Source organism: Pongo abelii, chromosome 5 (genome assembly GCF_028885655.2).
Source record: "Pongo abelii isolate AG06213 chromosome 5, NHGRI_mPonAbe1-v2.0_pri, whole genome shotgun sequence".
Taxonomy (NCBI): Eukaryota; Metazoa; Chordata; class Mammalia; order Primates; family Hominidae; genus Pongo; species Pongo abelii.
Window position 1 is genome coordinate 139,754,448 of NC_071990.2, and position 21,826 is coordinate 139,776,273.

At 40.0% G+C, this 21,826-nt stretch overlaps 1 protein-coding gene across 3 annotated transcripts in view; it reads left to right on the plus strand.

Annotated features, from left to right (window-relative positions):
• The window catches only part of ARFGEF3 (ARFGEF family member 3), a 186,369-nt gene that overhangs the window by 62,626 nt on the left and 101,917 nt on the right, over positions 1 to 21,826 (plus strand). For all 3 annotated transcript variants that reach the window (XM_024248774.3, XM_024248772.3, XM_054558214.2), the window contains 4 exons: positions 5,097 to 5,165; positions 13,851 to 13,973; positions 18,238 to 18,280; positions 20,794 to 20,872. In XM_024248774.3, coding sequence (XP_024104542.2) covers positions 5,097 to 5,165; positions 13,851 to 13,973; positions 18,238 to 18,280; positions 20,794 to 20,872 — 314 coding nt within the window. The remainder of the gene's footprint in view (positions 1 to 5,096; positions 5,166 to 13,850; positions 13,974 to 18,237; positions 18,281 to 20,793; positions 20,873 to 21,826) is intronic.

The following is a 21,826-nucleotide window of genomic DNA, read 5'->3' on the forward strand; positions in this document are numbered from 1 at the left end:
GGTAGACCTTACTGCTAAGAAGCTGAGAAATCCAATGTGTGTGCATGTGCGTGTGTGTGTGTGTGTGTGTATATGTGTGTAAGTATACAGATTTAAGTAGTGTATCTAAACTGTTCCAAATAAGTGCTATAGGAATAAGTGTTTTGAGTTGTCTGCCCGTTCTGTAGCATTAAATATTTTATATTATGCAATATGAGCAAATTATATTTCTGTTCTCCAAAGCATGTTACTTCATTAATATATAATATAAAGCTTTGTAAAATATGTGGGAATGGTGGGGTATGAGAGATTTCAGCCAGGTTGACTAGGACAGTAGGGGTTGGTGGGAGGGCAGTGGTAGGATGGTACCCAGGTTTCAAACACGGGTGACCATTGTCTTCCACTCTCCCTGCATCTTTTTTCCAAATGCGCAACAGTCAATTCATTGCTACTGGAACAACTAGGATCTGTCTTCGACATCATCTAGATCTTATTAAGTGCCTGTTTGATCTCTCTGACTTCCAATTTGCCCTAGTTTATCTCCTTTTAGTTATAATTTATTGGCTGACTAGCCTAATATGTGTGAAACACTTAACATAAGGCATTTAAATTGACATCCAGTAAAGTTCCAGCTGATCTTTCCAGCATCATCCCTGGCCTCTGCTTTCACACTTCCATGCCTTGCTCATGACACTTCCTTTGGTTGGTGCATCTTTCCCTCCCTTTTCTCTCCAGTATTGGCGCTTTGTTCACATGTCCTCTCATCTGCAAAATCTGTCTTCTCCAAAGTTATTTGTCTTCTAGCCTTCTAAATTATTATATACCTCACAATTGCAAAAGCACTTATCACAGTCAGCCTTGAAGAACAGTTGCAGACATTCATTTCTTCAATAGATGGTGAGAGTTTTTTTGATGTCAAAGACTGTGCTTCCTTTATATTTGTAATCCCACAATTAGAACCTTAGTGAATAATGACTGGAATTGAATAGTAGCCCAAAAGGGAGGACAGAAGGAAGAAGGTGGAGCTGGATCAGAAAAATGAGAACTTGTGGCATTGATAAGACATGGAGTGAAAAACCAAAGGTTCTATGCTTTTCAATGTGGATTATCTGATATTTCTAATTTTTTTTTTACTTGAAATAAGCATAATCATCTATGTTGGAATAGCTACCATGAACTACATCAAATGAGACTTGTGTAGCTTCTGTGAGAAGACAGGCTTAAAGGTCTGTCTCATCTGCACTATTTCTTTAAACATTCATTTAATTTATTTGTTCCTGTAACTATCCTTGGGAGGTGGGATGGGAATTTTAAAGGTAAAGGGCTACAGGACATAGACAGAGTCACACAGCACTTAAACACCAAATCACATGCATGATCATGTCTCATTTGTGGCCCTGACATCACAGCCTCTGCTCTGCTCTGATCATGGTCGCTGGACAGGGTGTGCCTGACAGAGAAGCCCCCGATCATGACCAGGACATGTCCTTGGGAGAGGATTAATTCAGGATGTTCTTAAAAGAGCACATCTGCGATTCTGTGCTCGTCATCATTATCTGTCCACATCCATCCCTCTCTCATCTTAACGTGACCACATTTTCTAGATTCTTGTCACTTGTGCCCAAATCTTGCAATAAATCAGCTTTGCTTTCTCCTTTCAAGTCTAATTCTAATTTTGTTTCCCTAAACCCAGAGTTTCTGTACACATTTTAAATTGAGGGATTGCTTCTTGCATATAGTAGCTATTCAATTATCTGGGACATTTATTAGCCATTTTAATGATTTTTCCCTTTTCATGGAAAGCTTTGCACCTGTTTTCCCTATTTTCCTTGTGGCTTATTTATGGAGGCAGTTTCTGCAAGCTGGTATAGATTGCAAGGCGCTGCCCATCACTCAAGTTCCTGCTGTTCCGTGGTAATTTAGTCAATATGCTTTAATGACCCTGTGAAGGATATATTTTTAATAAAATTGCCCTCAGTATTTAGCTGCTTCTGTTTTCCATGGGGCCAGCGTGCTCAGAATGTTAATCTAAACTTGTTGCCCTCTCATTATGCAATGGAAGTCAGATGATTTCAATTTGTTATTGCCTTAAATTTTCTACCCCTAGTCTGTGTTTTAATCTAGCGAATTAATACATGTTAAGCATTGGGAGCATCAACAGTTTCAATAAGTCATTTTTATCTGCTGCATCATCCTGGCTAGATGCTCTGCCCTTAATACATTTTGTGAGTCCCAGGAGGGCATGGACACCATCAGCCCTGTAATTAAAATCTGCTGTGCTTTTCATGCAACAAACTGCATGAGCTTAAGGAACTGGCTCCATTAATGTGCTTTACCTTCCTTTCATTATTTCCTGTTGTTTTCAGGGTTGTTTTTGGGTTTTTTTTCCATATAGCTCAGTGAGTCTTTGACTATTGGCGGCCAGACATTAGGTGTGGAAAGCCTTCCTTCCAACATCTTGTGAACATGGTCAGCATTGGCTGGGGGCCTGGGTGCAGGTATCCTCAGCTTCTGTGGACTGTTGCAGGGAGGCCTCCCTCTACATATGATGGGCTTCCCTGAGACACAGGGACTCAAGCTTCCTGCATTCCCCTGAGAATCTTGATTACTGATACTGCTAACTCAACACCCTCATGAAGACCTCACATGGGAACTGCTCCTGCTTCTAGCCGCTGCTCCGAAAAGCAGCTCTTGCTCACAGAAAACTGGGTCAAGTTTTGAACGCTTCTTCCTAAACCTACCTTTGTGTACCTTGCATGAACACATAGAGCCGCAGAAGGCAGAAAGTCGATCGTCAGTCCTATAAGCAATGTTAATAATTAACCAGTGCGGACAAATATTTGCCATCATTATTTTCATATCATAAAGTGGTGCCAGTCTTTATTGTCAATACTTAAAAAATCAAGAGCCCAGGTGGACCAACTGGCCTCTGCTGGCCAGCATCACCTCAGACTGCCCGCCCCCCACCATGAAACATGGCACTAAAAATAAAAAACCTCAAAGTAAGAAAGCATCATGTGACAATGTCCTGAGGGCCTTTCCGAGACTCCACGGATGGTATAGTCTAATGAGAAGATTGCAAATAAGCAAACAAGTCATTTATGAGACTGATGTCTGCTCTGAAGTAAGTGAAACAAGGAGATGTGATACTGAGTACTTTAGAGAGGGGGATCTGGGAACGTTTCTCTGAGGGGGCGACGTCTAAGACTGGAAAGAAGACAATCAAGCCATGTGGCAAAACAAATAGAGGAGGAGCCAAGGACAGGGCTTTTCAGCCATGGGACCACCACTATGTACTTACAGGGACCTGGAAGACGTAGCCTCCCTCCAACCCCAGGGTAGGTCCTGTTGACCCCGCTGTCCTCAGCTCTCATCCCTCCCTGCCTACCAAATCCCAACTCCCAAAGATTGTCATGAAACAAAAGAAAGCTATTTCCCGTGAGGCTAAGAGGCAGTTGCTCCCCAATCCCTTTTTCTCAATCGCCATGGCACCGAGACAAATTTTTTTTTTTTTTTTTTTTTTTTTTGAGATGGAGTCTCACTCTGTCGCCCAGGCTGGAGTTCAACAGTGTGATCTTGGCTCACTGCAACCTCCACCTCCTGGGTTCAAGCGATTCTCCTGCCTCAGCCTCCCAGATAGCTGGGATTACAGGCGCCCACAACCACACCTGGATAATTTTTTTTTTTTTTTGTATTTTTAATAGAGATAGGGTTTTGCCATGTTGCCCAGGCTGGTCTCGAACTCCTGATCTCAAGTGATCCACCCACCTCAGCTTTGCAAAGTGCTGGGATTACAGGTATGAGCCACTGTGCCCAGCCAACTGAGCTGATTTTTATCTGGTGTTGATTCTTGGATTAAGTCCCTTTAAGAATCAAAAGACTGAGGAGCACACCTACAATTAATACCCACCCTTGTGACTAAATATGGCAAAAAAATATCTTTTCTTCCCCCCTTTAATTGCATACATACTTGCTTTCTCTGAAGGAGCGACTGTTCCTAGGGCTGGCCTAGCTGACAGCTAAGACTGAGAGATAGGGAGAGATTTCTTGTCACATCTGACAATTGCAGTTTCCTGTATTAAGTAAATTTGCTAGGCCTCCATGCTCCTTCATGAATTGAACAGATGAGAAAAATGCTCAGAAGACTGCCCCTGGCAGGCTAAGCTGCAGGCAGGGCATGACTGTGGAGTTTGAGATCAAGGAGCAGACACCAGCACCTTTGTGTCTGTTTTCTGCAGCAAGAAAAGTCAGAGCTAAGTGAAGAGGGAGAGAGTAGCCTCTTACCTACAAATTGAGAAGCAATTCTTAAAATGCCACAGGCTTTTATTGATCTGTTCCCTAAAGGCTCTACAAGTAGAAAGTGAAGTTTTTAGTGGTCCTTAAAGATCTTGCAAATGTCGTCGACCCATTGTCTGTGTATCTTGGAAAATAAGGGGAGTAAGTAAACCCCATGCAACATTCTGGAGGAAATTGCAAGAGGGAAGAGGAAAATGCAATAAAAGAATTTCTAATTCCATGTGGATTTCGGAAAGGGATAGGAATAGAAAATGACACTGACATTTGAGTTCCAGAAGAGGTGGAGATGGCTTTGCCTAGTGAGTGAGCACATGGAGTCAGATTACTTGAGTTCAACAACTTGCTACCTGTATGACCTTAGGTAACATATTTAATCATGGAGTTTTGGTTTTCTCACCAGTAAAATGGGGGCAATAATAATAACACTTATTTAGAAGGTCAACCTAGATAATTCATGTGAAGTGCCTAGCATTAAGCCTGGCATTTTTAAAATAACTGCTACTAATCAACTCTTTTGTGGTTTTTGCTGTTACTGGACACACCTCCTGGAGCTGTTGAGAGATGCTGTTTCTGGCCAGTCTTGCAAGCCCTTTCCATGGGGAGAGATTAGCAGCCTTTATTTTTTACAGGATGGTCTCTACTTTATTAGGCAATGTGTGGCCACTAATGAGAAAGCAGTGGGTGGGATATAAAGAAACATTAGATAAAGCAAGTTGCAAAGGAATCATAAAAACAGGACTGCACAAATGGCATATGAAACAACAGTGAATTTCCATACTGTTAACCCCTTGTCTCTTCTTTCATCTCTCACCTTGTTAAAGGTTTTACTATGCATCACCTACACGCCGACATTTGATCTGAATGGGAGTGCCGTGCTGAAGATCGCGGAGGTGAGTACTGCTTGTGTCTGTGCCTCCTGTTCACAGCTGCTTTATCTCTGACTGCGTTAAATATTGGGGTGGAACTAAGCCCCAGCACTGGAGTGAATCCTTCTCTGATTACTACCATGGGGAATTTCTGCTAAGGAATTGATCTGTGGGAAGCATGCTGTGTGGTGCGCCATTCTTAGTTTTAATGCCGTGTGTCTCAGAGCCCTGCATGCTTACGTTTGCTTCACTTGAGGCCTTCACCATGTACATAACAGTACTGGTTCCCCTTACCCTGCTCCACTCAGGTGTATTGGTTTCTCGGTCTAATTTGCCTACAATTCATTGAAAAGCATTTGATTTAAGAAAATAGTTTTTAAGAAACCAAGTAGGAGATTTAGAGAGATGTTTATAGATTAAATCCCCTCCCCATCTTCAAAACCCTGAAGAATGCCTTTTGAAATGATCATTGAAAAGCCTTCTCGTTTCAATCTGTATTGCAGCCCAGAGTAATGTGTGCCTTCCAGCACGCCCAAGAATATGTCCAACAGAAAACTTGGCTTCTTGAATGCCTGGCATATGCCTTTGGCTTTTGGAAACACTATCATTTCAAAGCTGAACTTTAATATGCTTGGAATAATTTCCCTTCCATTTCTTGAAAAGAATATCTGCAGGATTTGTATGTTCTGATAAAAGTATACATTCAAAGCACAAAGAGGAATGATTTTCTGAGTTCTGAAATGATGGAGAAAAAGGCTAATTATCAGCACTCATAGAGAGTACTTATATTAGCAGATACATGTGCTTTTTATGGTATCATGTGGTATTAAAGAGTGAAAATTAAGAGAAAATTATTTTTGAGCATGTAGAAAATTTTTATGTGACTGTCAAAAGAGAAAGCAGCAGCCAATCAGCTGACCTCTCATTACAATACAAGTCACTTTTAAAATATGGATTGATATAGATGGAAAGAACACTTTCCTTTAACACATTTGTATGTATACTCTGTATTTGTTTTATTTGCATTTGTTTTTAATTGAATTTTAAGAGAGCCCTGTGAGCTCTTTCATTATTTGCAGGTTCACTTTTCAAAAGACAGTGTTGTTTCTGAAAATACCAAGAAGCAGGATTGGTGTGTAAGAGGCCTGTTAACCCTTTGCCATGTGAAGGAAGAGAGGGGAGCTGTCAAGCCACTGCCCCTGCTGATGGAACTGGGGGAAGGGGAGACAAGGAGCCAGAGGGTCTTCAGGAGGAGAGGGCTGCCAGGGATCGAGGTTGTTGATACTGACAACCTCACGAGAACCAGTTTTTGAATGAGAGTCAGAATGATTGAAAATAATATTCCTGAATAATAGGCACACACCACCAACTTCAGCACGAGTGAAGGGTGTTCACTGAGAGTATCTGGAAGCCAAAATAAAAAGACTCAGCAGGCCCGTCCAGATAGGATGCAACATCGAAACACTGTGGCCTCTTCCAAAACCAGGAAAGGAAAAACAACAACAGATCATAGCCAAAGAACAATATTATGATAAAGGCATTTGAGCTTGGTGGGAGAGAAAAATGGGCTCCAGAGTCATACTGCTTAGATATGAACCCGGCTCTACACTGCCTAGTGGTGTTGCCCCAGATACCTGTCCCAGCCTCATGTTTGCTCTCTGTAGATGAAATGATAAGTGATACCGAGCTCATAGTGTGGTTGTGCTAATTAGACAAGAAAAGTACAATCCATATAAAAAGCTTTTAGTACAAGTCCAGCCACATAGTAAATGGGAAATGTTTGCCATTGCCACATTTGAAATCGGGAAGCAATTTATAAAAGCACCTTAAAATAAACCATTTAAAACTCCTGTGGAAATGTAAAGAAGGCATCTAGATGTTCTCTTCCTGCTTACTTTTGTATACATTGACTATTACTCATGAATAGTGTTTACCCTGAAACCTGCTGATCAGGAAGTGGGATGTGTACTTAAGTATGAAAAATGAGGCTATTTCCCCAAGGTTCTGAAACTATAAAAGGATCATTAAGCTCTCAAAATGTAAATAAGAGGGCAGCCTTCATTTGTGTATCTAAATTTAACTTGCTTAATTAAACTGCAATAATGAAAAGTTTTTAGAACAGCATCCTCTGTGACAGAGGAAGCATAAGAAATATTACCAAATATAAAAATGGACAATTATGAAATATCCAACAAGTGCTTTCTGTTCAATTTCATGAAATCATTACTACAACTCCACATGGATGCATAGCCCTTCTCTTCATTGATTGAAAGCTGAGCCCAAGATTTCTGTTAATATTACGCCCAGGGTAGCAGATATGTTGAGTTTTCCAAGGAAAGTTACCTTCATATAGGAAAAAGTTGTGGGAGCAGAAATTGCCAAGGTCTTGGAGTAAAAGAAAAAGGTGGGGCTGGGCGCGGTGGCTCACACCTGTAATCCCAGCACTTTGGGAGGCCGAGACGGGCAGATCACCTGAGGTTGGGAGTTCGAGACCAGCCTAACCAACATGGGGAGACCCCGTCTCTACTACAAATACAAATTAGCCAGGCGTGGTGGTACATGCCTGTAATCCCACCTACTCAGGAGGCTGAGGCAGGAGAACTGGTTAAACCTGGGAGGCGGAGGCTGCGGTGAGCCTGTTCCATTGGAAAGGTTTTTTTTATACCTGCCGAAGGCTTCTCTGTGAGATTTCTCAAAAGCAGAAAGCCTAGTTCATAAATGAGTGTTTGCTGGTTTGATCTTATTGACTCATGGAAACTTCCAGTCTTTGATTCTGTAGCATGCTATCAGGGTCAAGCAAAATCTGTCTCAAAGGCCATTTTTTTTTTCCTCTAAGAATCATAATTTCAGGGTATGAAAAACACCTTTTTTATTGTTATTCCTTCCATCCATCCAGCCCTCCATCCTAATATACTGGTTAATAATAATAGCTACTAGTCACTGAGTGCCTAAGGCATGGCAATAAGTGGCATTTTACATGTATTCTCCTTTAATTTCTGCCACAACTAGATAAAGAACACAAGCAAAGTGAAGCTTGCTTGCTCAAGTTTCTACAGCTAGATATTCAAATCCAGACTTTTAATATTGCAAACATGTACTGTTAATCACTCTGCTATATTGCTCCCTGGCTCCCCCTCAGTCTTAGAGAATGTTAGCAGAATCTTGCCATAATAATATTGGCAACCAACTGAAGTGCTTAGGAGTCTTATACCCTTGGACCTTTACTGAGGCATTTAGTTAGATAATTGTTCTATGGTGTTTTATATATATAAAGCTCAAATGTTGATTCATTTCATTTTTTTGTGACCATAGATTCAAGTGGCCGTCGGGAATATGTCACTTTTTCCAGTATCTTTCCATATGGATAGTGTATCTTTTGTGAGCATTATATATAACACATCAGAGGTTGGGAGGTTTGTAATAGTTTCACTTGTTGCCCTGGAGAGCTTGAAAAAACATTGACACTCAACACCTGCCACCAACGGTTCTAATTTAACAGTTCTAGTTGTCACTAAAGTATTTTTTAGATTGGGCTGGTTTATAGCTCTTGAAATGTTCAGTGATACTTTTTTTGGGGGTGGGGGGGACGGAGTCTCACTCTATTGCCCAGGCTGGACTGCAGTGGCACAATCTCAGCTCACTGCAACCTACGCCTCCTGGGTTCAAGCGATTCTCCTGCCTCAGCCTCCCGAGTAGCTGGGATTACAGGCGCATGCCACCACGCCTGGCTAGTTTTTTTGTATTTTTAGTAGAGATGGGATTTCACCATATTGGCCAGGCTGGTCTGCAACTCCTGACCTCATGATCCACCCGTCTCGGCCTCCCAAAGTGCTGGGATTACAGGTTATGAGCCACCGTACCCGGCCAATACTTCTTTTACTCTGATATGGTAGCATTATTTCTGAGACATACCTGAAATAAAATGTTCTACAATTAAGGAACAGATAGTCTCAGATATAAGCCCGCAGAAAAGTACACAGATGCCTTGATCTATTTATCTTGGAAGCATCTTGTTATGTTATGTTCTCTGTAAGACTGGGAGGAGTAACCCCACCTCCTGGCAAGAAAACTAGCCAAGGAAGCAGGACCACGGTCTCAAACCAGTTGAGACCGCTAGAGTGAGGAAACCGCACTTCAAAGAGCTTCACTTTTCCTTCCTGAAACCCTTTCTTTCCTGTGTGCCAGTCTCTATTGATTCCGGTTTGACTCCTCTGAGGAGTCTGTTCTTTAGCTAGTTACTGCTACATGGGCTTTGAGCACGTGCTTCTTTGGCAAGGAATTTCCATACCTCCCTTAAACCTCTTACTTGCATGGCTTGTGAAGAAGTTGTTTCGAGTTAGAAGACACAGTTTGGACTGGTTCTCAGCCAGCCTTCTGTAAACCAAGTAGATGGCACCTGGGAAGGTGCACGAATCGATGGGTTAAGGTGTCTTAAGCCATTTTAATATGCCAAGAAGACCATGGAGGAGGAAGAGGCAAGTCACAATCAGATTTCTCCGGGTATGCCTGGCACTTTTAGAATTTATTTTTGAGTTGACATACAAAAGGAAAACTAGCAAACTTCCCTTCCTAACGTGGTGATCAGACTTAGACAGCTGTTTCCTAGAAATAATAAAACAACTTCAGTTCACCCCGTGTGTGTGTGTGTGTGTGTGTGTGTGTGTGTGTGTGTGTGTGTGTTTGCATCAGCAGGACCCATTTGATGAGAAGCCTCTTGCCACATACCTACCTGTTGACCTGTCTTAGGAAGGAGAGAATAAGGAATAGCCTGGCAACTGAGTTGTCAGCATGATTAATTGTGAAACTTAGCCTTACAGTGATAGCCAAGATTTTCTCTGGTTCTAATGTGTTCAAGAAGCATTTATAGTCTTCCCTACATAGAAGACATTCCTTCTGCTTTTTTATAGCTTATTCTCTGATCCTTTCTACTTTTAATCACCATAAATTATTTTTCATCCTTATAAAAGTTTTCCAGTTGAAAATATACTAGCTCTCCTCTTTATGGAACTTACTAGTATTATGCATGATTTTAACAAAGCAGTGCCAATAACCGCATTCAGATGGGAAAGAGAAGGTAATTGCACAGTTCAACAAAGTGAAGGTCACATGTATTTTATAAAGCTAAGCACATTTTTATTGTGGCATCTTCTTTAATATTTGTGATCCCTTTGGCCAATATATATTGAAATATATATAGAGAGAGAGCTATGTTCCACTGTGCTGCTTCATAGTAAATACTTTAGTGATTTCTCCCTGGGTTTAACCTAGTATTGTTATCTATCAGTCTACTTACTCAGTGATGTAAAGCTTTTATTGCTTATGTATGGCCTGAAGACTTGTGTTTTCTTGTTCTTTTTCCTTCTACTTTTGGGGTTTCTTTTGTATCATTAACCATTTGTGTTTGCTCTCAGTTCTGTTTAGCATGTTATAAAGCTGGATGTTTACAAATCAGTGAAATGATCACAAAGTGTCTGTTATAACCTCCTCACTGCCCTGCATCTTTGCGTGTTCCCTGTGATCAGGTGCCTATAGGGCTTTTCACAAGGTATATTTGACTTGGCCCTTTGAGCCTCTGGCAGAGGTGCAGGACTTAGGCTTTCCCTGTGTTGATTCTGCATAATGAAAGCAAAGAGCATGGGCAGGTAGAACCAATAATGGGCAGAATAAAAGAAGAAATTGATGAGCTCTGTCCCAGAAATTCAGCTTGCTTTTGGACATGGTATTCTCTTAGCTGCTCTGATTCAGTGTGCTCATTTAGTACTGCCCTAAGGTAGAGGAAGAAAAACATTAAAAATAGTTGGTCTTGAATACAATGAACAGGTATAAAAATGGAAGCTCTAGTTCTATGAATCTTACTAGTTCACCAATATATTATTACAGGAAGTGTAAGAAACTTTCCTTTAGAAGATGTCAAGATAGCTGAGAAAGCATTTCTTTCTGGGTACCTAAAGATAACCACATCATCAAATACATGGTAATTTTTATATTCAATGGGATACCTTTTTGTCATATTCAGTCTTCATACTCCCAACTTTAGCCAAATGGGCTTCTTAAATTAATACTTTTTTTTAGCTGAGTAAACATGCATACCTTTTCCCTGAATAAAATGCCTACTGCAATAAGTACTGTACAGTGTTATATGTATAGTATTAGCAACTAAACACTAAAAACAGTGCTGGCATTAAAACTAAAAAAAAAAAAATACATTAGATATTTGGAAAGTTCTTGTCTGTTTACAGCACTGCGTTATATAAAATCCAATTCCTCATGCATGTACTTTCTTTCATGAGTCTAAAGTGAATGATGTAATTTTTTAACAGAGATTGCATAGTGATATGTTTCTCAGTATTCAAGAGAGTTTATATTAAGTGTGTAGTTCAGCTCTCAAAATAGCTCCTCTTTCCTCTGTAATGCTTTTAAGGCTTAAAATTCCCCCATAAATTTAAAATGGCAGAGCTTAGAGATCTTAAAGATCAACAGTTATAAAGATTTCTGGGGAAAATGTAAGATTTAAAGAAAACTGTTAAATTATGAAGTACAAATGATACACGATAGAGAGTTTGGCTTCATTAAAGTGAATCACTGCACTCATTTAGATGCATCTTCAAAGTTTTAAAACCATTTCATCACATGCAAAAGTAGAAGCATTTCAGGGTTAAAACACCTTTCAGGGGGTAGGTAGGGTCTCTGTCACCCAGACTGGAGTGGCACGATATCACAGCTCCTTGCAGCCTCTACCTTCCCAGGCTCAGGTGATCCTCCCATGCCTGGAGCTGGGACTATAGGCGTGCACCACCATGCCCGGCTAATTTGTGTATTTTTTGTAGAGACGGAGTTTTGCCCCGTTGCGCCCAGGCAGATCTCAAACTCTTGGGCTCAAGCGATCCAGCCACCTCAGCCTCCCAAAGTGCTAGGATTACAGGTGTGAGCCACCACATCTGGCCTAAAACACCTTTTCTTTTCTAAGCATGCATAAATTATTGCACTATATCCATGATTCGAATCCACTATATCCATGATTATTTGAGAAAATGAATTAAAAGTCACATGCCCTGAATACTTTTATGAAAAATAAATACTTTATAACTTGCTTTTGCTTTTTAACTATGAAATTAATTAATCTAGGTCAGCTTTCAAATGTAGGTTTGGGAGTTGTTGGGTTTTGTCGAGGTTGAGAAGACTGCCTTTTTTTTTTCAAATGCAGTTTTCGGTTTCAAATGCTCCTTTGAAATATTAACATTCAATAGGAGATAAATTAAACGTAAAAAAAAATTATGTTCACCTAGTTAATTCTGCTAGGTAAACATAGTGAGGCATGGCAGAAAGAAAAAGATAACATGAGGCCTGGCAGAAAATTCCCCAGCTTAAGCAGAAGCGGCAACAAAGATTAAAATGTAGTCTCTTGCCCATCTCAGCTGTCAATCATCAAATTAAATTTGCCATGTAGGTGAGAACCCTGGATTTTCATTGTAGATAATCTCGGAGCTATTCCTAGAAAAATAATTTAAGAAATTAAACACCTTTTTGTTTTCGTGTCTCTAAATATACTTTGTAAAATTGAATGCCTTACAGAGAGAAAAAAAGTAGGCAAATTTAAAGCATGCATTAAAGCGTGCATTTTCATGCCCAACCTGTGGCTTCCAGAAGAATTCAAGGCAGTAAAATCTGAAAAGTCATGACTTTTTGCAGCATATTATCAAATGAGGGATTTTTTTTTTTTTTCTAATTGGGATTTCTCGATGTAGTAGCCACTACTGGGTCTTTTTAGGCTCAACTAGACATGGAGACTTGCAAGATCCAAATAGGCCACCCTTGGTGTTATATTCGCTTTGCAGGACACAGGACAGGAAACAGAAGCAGGACAGTGTTAGGCATTGTTATTCCCGGGGGTCCTCACAGCAGCCTAGAGAAGAACCTCTGGCTCTCAAATGACAGCGTAGGTGCAAGGAGATGAGAGCCATCTCGGTGAGTGCAGTCACCTTGGTCTAGAAGCCGCATGTCCCAAATAGGACCAATATTTCTGAAACAACTCTATTAGCAGAGTTTGCAGAGTTCCTGCAAGAGGACGTGTCAATTCGAAGAGTCAGTAAACCTAGGGAAGCCCAAACCTGTGGCTACCCACCAGGTATTTACAGTTGATTCACAGTTCTCCCAATTCAGATATAGTGTAGGAATTTGCAAACATTTTTGCCGTAAGCCATGCTACCTAGTAACACAGCTGATGTCCTGCCTTTATGAAATTTCCAGAAGAACACAGCTAGAGGGTTGACCCAAGGTCAAACTCATTCATAGAGCAGGAGAAAGGGTTTTGCTAACCCTTTTCCCACACTGCACAACCTGGGAGTTAATAAATTCTGTTCTATTTCACTACGAAGGGAGCATTTTCTGATTAATTTCCAGCCACCTGAGTTGATACTAGATAGAATTATTTGGCACATCTAAAAATCACTAATTTGCATTCCCCTATGATGCTCAGAGGAACAGGTTGTAAGAGTGGTTCCTTAGGGAAATATTACTTTTCCTATATGCTTAAAAACAAATTTCCAGGGATTTAAAATATATTTAGTTATATTTAGTAATAACCAGTCCTAAATCAGGCTGACTTTCTGTTTAAGAGGGATTTGATATCCTCTCTGGTCAATCCCAAAGAATGTTGGTAATAAGCTGATACCTGCAGACATGTGTGTTGCTGTCTTATTTCTTTAACAGGTGTGCATTGAGACATACATAAGCAGCTGTCACCAGCGTAGCATAAACACTGCTGTGCGGGCAACTCTCAGTCAAATGCTGAGTGACTTGACTTTACAGTTACGACAGAGGCAGGAGAATACGGTGAGTCTGTGACACCCCCACGTTCATCACCTTCCTGGTGGTGTCTGTGTATCCCACACCCCGGGGCCCCCACTGCCGGGGCTGCCTGCCTCCTGAAAACAGTAGGAAGGGCTTCCTTGTTTTAAAAGAACATTTATTTGTGTACATTAAGCCCTTTAGATGTTTGCCTGTTTCACCCTAAAGCTTTGAGAATTGCTTTTCCTTACAGTTTCTGTAACTTTTTGAGTTATTTTAAAGCTTATTTTTTAATCATTGTTTTAAAACTTCTCATACTGAAAATTTTTATTAGAAACATTACAATACATTAACAAATATTGGAAGTAAATTTGAAATTAAGAGAAATGAATAGAATTTATTACATGCTTTGAGGTTGGGTATGTTTCCCTTTGTTAACTAAAAGATGGTGGCAGGAGGCCTCCCTCACCTGCTGGGGCCTTCAGGGTGAAACTGAACTTGTCTTCTCTTTATCATCAAAGCCCACTAGAGCTTTTTGCTCTAAACTCGAACAGATTGTCTAAAATGAGCATTCCAGGGGAAAATGTAGATGTAATTGGCTCCTTGTATATATTATCTTCTGGGAATGTTAATGAGAGAGTGATTCCTCTTCAAAATTGGTGTTTTGTGTTGTTTTAAAATCTGCCTCTGTCATAATTTAGATTAAAATCCTTTTGAAATCTGCAAGGAGTGTTCTGAAATGACATTAGTTATTTGTTCAAATAGAAAATCTCAGTTACAGCTGGGCGTGGTGGCTCACGCCTGTAATCTCAGCACTTTGGAAGGCCGAGGCGGGCGGATCATCCGAGGTCAGGAGTTTGAGACCAGCCTGGCCAACATAGCAAAACCCCGTCTCTATTAAAAATCCAAAAAATTAGCCAGGTGTGGTGGTGCACACCTGTAATCCCAGCTACTTGGGAGGCTGAGGCAGGAGAATCGCTTGAACTCAAGAGGTGGAGGTTGCAGTAAGCTGAGATCATGCCCACTGCACTCTAGCCTGGGTGACTGAGTGAGACTCTCAGGAAAAAAAAAGAAAAAGAAAATCTCAGTTACAGTCCCAGATATGTCTGAAATTAATTTTATAAAAATTACTATTTGTAATTATTTTTAATTTCAATTATTTTCTAATTTTTAGAAAATCATGGAATTGAGGGGAACCTTAGAGATGATCTAGTCAAATTCTTTCTTCCTCATTTATAGATGAAAAGGTGAAACTCAGAAAGATGAAATTGAAGTCTAAAATGAATGAGCTTATCAATGAAGGAGCCAGAAGTAAACCCCTGGTCTCCTAGCTGACTGCCAGTTCAAGTTCTCAGTTAATATGTGCTCTGGCAGCCAGTGTTGAAAACAACACTAATCTGAAAAAACAAATATTGATTTTTTTTCTTTTCTGTTTGCTGTATCCAAAGCCCGTTTCTATTAAAAATTGTTTTAACTTGAGATATTTTTATTACTTTAGCCTACCACTTGCTAAAAACAATTTTATTTATAGTAGGATTTTGGATATAGCTAGTATGGGAACATTTAGTTTAAAAGAAATTAAAATACATACATAGAAAATAAGAAAAAATTTTTAATTGAGATAAATCTAAGATGTTGAGAAATCTTATAATATGCACTCATATTTCATCCATGCTAAATGGAAATATGATCAAACACTATATTAATAATATCCTAATATTTTAAATAAAACATTTAAATCAAACTTTGTAATTTCAAAGTGCTTTCAATTATATGAGTTCATTTAATCTTATTTTAAAATTTTTAAGTAGGAGAGTATTAGGTTTCCAGTCAAATATCCCAGCCTTTTAGCTCATACTGCTCTTCCATAAGAATGGCAAAGGTATGGCTGTGGAGGTGCAGGTGATACGGTGGAGGCTGGCTGTCTCCATCCTGGGTATTATGTGGCTAAACAGCCTTCTGGTCCTGCTCATCACGGACCATCTGGACTCACCCCAACCGGAGGCAAGATCTCAAATTAGGTGGAAAATTGGTGTTTCCTGTTGTTTCCTTTCTATTACTCATGCGGTCCCCGGAGATGTGATTCCATGTCCCAGAAAACATAGTTCTCAGGATGCTGGTATTTGAAGCATTTGTTATGTCCAATGGAGGGAGACATAAGTTTTGCCACATAAGAATTTAGGTATTTTTTTAAAGCTCTTAAAGTGGAATCATCTATAGGAATAGAGGGGTTTGTTCTAAAGAGGCCACGTATTCCCCTGGGAAACACTGAGCATTACCTGGGGAAGATGTGTGTATTTTCTAGCACAGCCTATCACTGTGCAAAAGAAAATTTTTAAAATCTCAGGACCCCCAAATTTTTTGTGCCAAAGGGAAGGTTAAGCCTGGAGGCTGAGTCATGTAACACCCTCTTCCAAATGAGATGCTGCTACTAGCATTATGCATTAGCCAGACCACTTCAGAAGGGTAAAAGGCCTCAAGCATATCCAAATAACTGCCCCCACAGATCACTCTTAAGTCAAATCTTTGCTGGCCTCCCATAAACAAGGACATGCTTATTGTAACTTTAGATCCGCAATCTAAGTCTAGCGCCTAAAACTAAAATCTGTTCGATTCCACACTGATAAAGTTGATTACAAGCCCATCTTCCCAGGTGCAGAAGAAAGACAAGATCCATCACTCCTCTATCTACCCAGAGATATCTGCATAATTGATTCTTCCGTTACTACCATCGTTTTCTTCAAACATTCACCTTATGTAAAATTTAGATTTACTGGGCACTAAGTAAAATCTCACGAGCATGTAACCATTCGCGTTACTGCCTACCTGCCCTTCTTCCTGCATGCCTTCCCCCTTCCTTTAAGGAAATGTAGAAACCTCCTGAAATGTAAAACCTCCTCCTAAAAGCCTCTTCAGAAAAACAGCCACAGGTGCAGACAGCCACAGGTGTGTCGGCAGCTCACACTTTTCCCGGGCGTGCCCTAAAGCTGGCTTAATAAACCTCAATTGATTGAGATACTTGCCTCAGTCACTCATTTCAGTTATCAACTGGAAAGACATCATGGGCCACCTCAAAATTAGGAAGGTTAAATGCAGTGGAAAGAAAATAAATAATGTAGAATGCCAAAATCACTAGCAGGATGTGTATCTTCAATCTAATGTTTATCCCCAGCTGCACCCCAGGACAGATGATAATTTTGATTTTGTATCGTCACAAATCCTACATATTATCCAGCTTTATTATTGAATTATTTTAGGTAAGCTAAGCTATTGTTAAGTTGTAAGTTACTAATTTCAAAAAGTAAAGTTGCTACATTTAAATATTTGGGGCTGAAAGGTGGAAGGATTCTCCTACCCTTAAATATGACTTAAATGTGTTTCCTCCAGAAAGTGTTGTTCTCAACTTGACTTTAGCCATTCTGAGCTGTAGATACTGACATAACATTTCACAAAAGTTGTTTTGGAAGCAGCTGAGCTTGCAAATTAATAAGCAGAGAATGGTAGAAATATGTGCCTGTAACAAGTTTAAAATTAAATCAGCACCATGGGATGAGTTACATGCCCGGTAGTTAGTTGGCATGAAAATACTTCCTGATTATCTCTTGGTGCAAAGAGGTAAGGAGAATAAAGTGCCATCTTCCTAGTCTGCTCAGTAGTCACTGAGTTATCCCTGCAATGGGAAGTAAGTCTGATTATTTGTAAATGTCTTTTCCTTCCTATTTTCCCTTCCCTCATAGTTCTGGATGGTACCTAGCCAAGAGCAGCTGGCTAGGTACAGTTAAAATGCTCCCCATCAAATACAAAGATGGAGATTCTGACCAGTGGTTATCTTTGGACCTGTATTTTGAAGTCCAGAAACCTAATCCTTCTTGTGGCCAAGAGTCTGTATTTATTAGGGGCCACGCACAGTGTCAGCTGTAGCCTTGGAATAGGTTGTTCTCTGTGCGAAATTAACTCACCTCTTCAGGCAGGCATTGCCCCAGGTCACAGCCCAGCATCTTGGAATCCTGGGAGTTTAAGTACACCACAGGGTTTAAACTTCCAGGAAGTGTCCACGCAAGAGTGTCCACACAAACGTGAATGAATTATTTTGGGAACTGATAAGCTCAATTCCAGATCATAATCTTTCTCATAAACACCGTGAATAATGAAACGCTTTCAAGAGCTGCTGGGTAGGGGGTGGGCTCAGGCAAGGTAGCTGAGCCCAGGGCACCCCGGAAGCCATTTTGTTTCCTAGAATTTTCCCATTGTCAGAGAGTCAAGATTTTTCTTGCCTGAATCTCCTAATTGTGTGTATCTCCCTTACTAGATAATTGAAAACCCAGATGTCCCACAGGAATTCGGGAATCAAGGTATTGCATTTGATTTGTACTAGTTCAGTTTGTAAAGCAGGTGTGAGAATGCCTACTGTGTGCTTGGAGTGAGGGGTACAAAGATGTCTAGGAGCTCTCGGGTTGTTTTACCATTCTCTTGGAGGTTGTGCTTGGCTTTGCCTTAGGTGGCATTATTTAATCAGCTGCTGTCTTCTTTCTGTTCCTACATTCACTTATGCCAACCACACCTGTTCCTGATCCAACTACCTGAGGGAAATTAACACTTCACATACCTCTCATTTGGAGGCGGGCTTTGTTAGTTACTTCATTCTCCGTGAAGTCAGGTTTAATTGCTAAAATGAGAATAACTGGATAGAAGATTGTAGAAACCTGATTGGCATACAGTGTTATTGCACCAGAATTGCGTTTGTCAAATACCAATTTTTTGACATGAATGATGAGTCATTTCACAGGGCCTCTTGCAGACAGCCCAATTTAAAGATCTGCTGAAATCAAGGAACTTTCATTCTGACCCACAGGAAAAGAAAAAAATATAGAAGTCCACATATATAATTAACCAGGAATTTAATTTTTAAAAACAGATTTGATAATATTGTTTTCTGAAAGTATGCAAAAATATCTGATTAAAAAATTGAAATTTAGACTTTATTCAGTAATTTTTTAAATACTGCAAAAATCTGCTTTTCTATTATATGTGCCAGTTAATAATAGTGAGAAGGAGATGGGGGTGAGGAGGAGGAAAAAAAAAAGGGAGAGAATGAAAAGGAGAGAAACAGCTTAACAGCCACAATTAGGAGAGGAAGAGTACTCGAAAGAAATGAGAAAGAGACACGCCTTAAGTCACATTCTAAAGCATCACTAGAGTTGTTTTACTAGAGTATTGTTTTAGTCCCATGATGCCACATTCTTGGGCCGCGGACTGGAAGGTGCCATTTTCAGCTGGATGCTCTTAGTGACGTGCGCTAAGACATTCCGTCTTCTTTCCTCTTTTTGGCTATGGTATTCTCATAAAGGCTTTACTTTAATGTAGGATGATTTTATAAACTAAAAAGGGGGTCTGCGACTTCTTGGTCAAGGATACATCTCTAAAAAATATAGTAGTAAAAAGTTGACAGAGGGACTCATTTGACATTTGTCTAAAATTGAGCTTAAGGACTACTTGTGTGGGTTTTATTAAACTATGTTTTATCATTGTAGCTTATTTCTTTTTTTTATTGCTGCACTTAAGATCTTAATTCTGAGGACCAGCCATTTATTTCTATTTCCCTGCCTTCCTCCAACTTTACTTTCTCTCACACATTTGCCATTTTCTCTCCATCTTCCTTGACGTACCGTCATCATTCATTTATACATTCATCAGATACTTAGAGCCACATTTGTAAAGATGTTTACAGGTTTTTATTTTAGAAAACAAATGCTTCCACTTACTATTTCATGTAGCCTGACAATTCTGTGAAATTGGTATTATTTATCCCATTTTTGCCAGAAGAAAAACTGAAGTTTGCCCAAGCTCACACAATCAGCAGTTTTCGACATGTAGTTGAACAGATTCCAAATTTCAGCCTTTTTCCCACTATGCTTCTGTGGGAGTTTTGGTTCTAGTTTCTGGAAACTAGAACACATTTAGAGGGAAATTTTATTTTTCTGACATTGACTGTTGCTTCAGTATCAACAAAGACCATGTGCCCTGCAGATACTCAACAAATAAAGTAGGTAAAGATTTGGCTAAATTATTTCACCCCATTTTTCTCTGATGTCTTAGTTCCAAAGCCCATCTTTTCCCATGCTGCCTTATTTTATCTCTCTGTGATACCATTCTAAACAGCTCTGAAGACCCAGAAATTCAAGGGTCAGAATAAGGAATACACACATAGACCACTGGCCTAAATATTAAGAAAATTCTTGTCCATCAAGATGTTTTTGAAATTACTAAATTTCCTTTTGTTAAGTGTGAGTGAATTTTATTAATAAAAAACAATCTATTTTCTTTCTGGAGTATCTTTTGAGTGTTTTGCCGTAGAAAGAATAATTATAAGCCAGGCGTGGTAGTTCATGTCTGTAATCCCAACACTTTGGGAGGCTCAGGTGGGTGGATCACCTGAGGTCAGGAGTTCAAGACTAGCCTGGCCAACATAGTGAAACCCGTCTCGACTAAAAATACAAAAAATTAGCTGGGCATGGTGGCAGGTGCCTGTAATCCCAGCTACTTAGGAGGCTGAGGCAGGAGAATCACTTGAACTTGGGAGTCGGAGGTTGCAGTGAGCCAAGATTGCGCCACTGCACTCCAGCCTGGGTGACAGAGTGAGGCTCTGTCTCCAAAAAACAAACAAACAAACAAACAAACGAATAATCACACTTAATTCTTATCGTTTCTGTGATCATCACTTTGGTGGCATAAGGGCTTCTCCACATCTGAAAATCATCTTTTCAGTCTCAAAAACCATCTAAAGTGGAGGATGGGAAGGATGGTTCAGGGAGCTCGTCATGCCTTCTGTCGATGTCTCATGCCTGTAACCTCCTCTGTTTTGAAGGGTCAACAGTAGAGTCCCTCTGTGATGATGTTGTCTCTGTACTCACCGTCCTGTGTGAGAAGCTGCAAGCCGCCATAAAGTAAGTGCCCTAACCACTGCCGCTTTTCTTTACCAGTGGTCTACTTCTGAAATAACCTTTGTCTACAGCATCACTTCAAATCATGGATTGTAAGATTATAGGGACAATAGTTCCCCCCGCACCCTAAACACTAGTATTTACTGAGGAATATATTCTGAAATTTGGCGCAATTCAAATAACCAAATACCATTACTAGAGTATATAACTTTCCGATGTGACAATGGGAAGATGATACCTTACAGAGAACAATTGCTTCATGGAGCATGAAGCTGAGTGGGAAGAATCTTGGGCTGAGTGCTGGTTGGTATGAGAGCCAGTCCTATCACACCCAGATCTCAGCTGTGTCCCAGTACATGACTCTTCTTATCAAACCATGCTGCCCTTTCTTCCTCTACCAAATGACAACGTTGGACTGTGTAATCTATCTCTATTTCTTCTAACATTCCAGAGCCTATGAGCTCACACAACTGTCTTTAAAAAGAGCATGTTACTCTTTTACTTTTTTTTTTTTGCATATCAGCTTAATCAATATCTGAGTTCACTTAGGTGATGCCTGCTGCTCCATCTTTCCGTGCAGTCAACAAGACAACCTATGCACCTGTAGTAAAGCCAAATCATAAAACACCAGACTTTCAACATGGGACGAAAAGTCTCCACCAGCTACATATGTCATGAATTGTAAAATTCTACAACACATTACAATTCTGAAGTGCCCTTTGAATTAGGAAAGACATTAAACTATCATTCATTTGTAACTAGGACATCTGATAATGCAGAAAACTCACTTGTTGAATTTTAAATGCAGTAATGAGTTGGGAGAAATAGTCTAGTTGTAGGCAAGAATGAGGTCTCTCACTTGGCTGGAAACATTGCAGAAACTCATTTCGTTATTTGTTTTGCTTTTGGTTTCTCAGAAATTTAAGATTTTTTAAAGCTAAGCATGGAATTACTCTT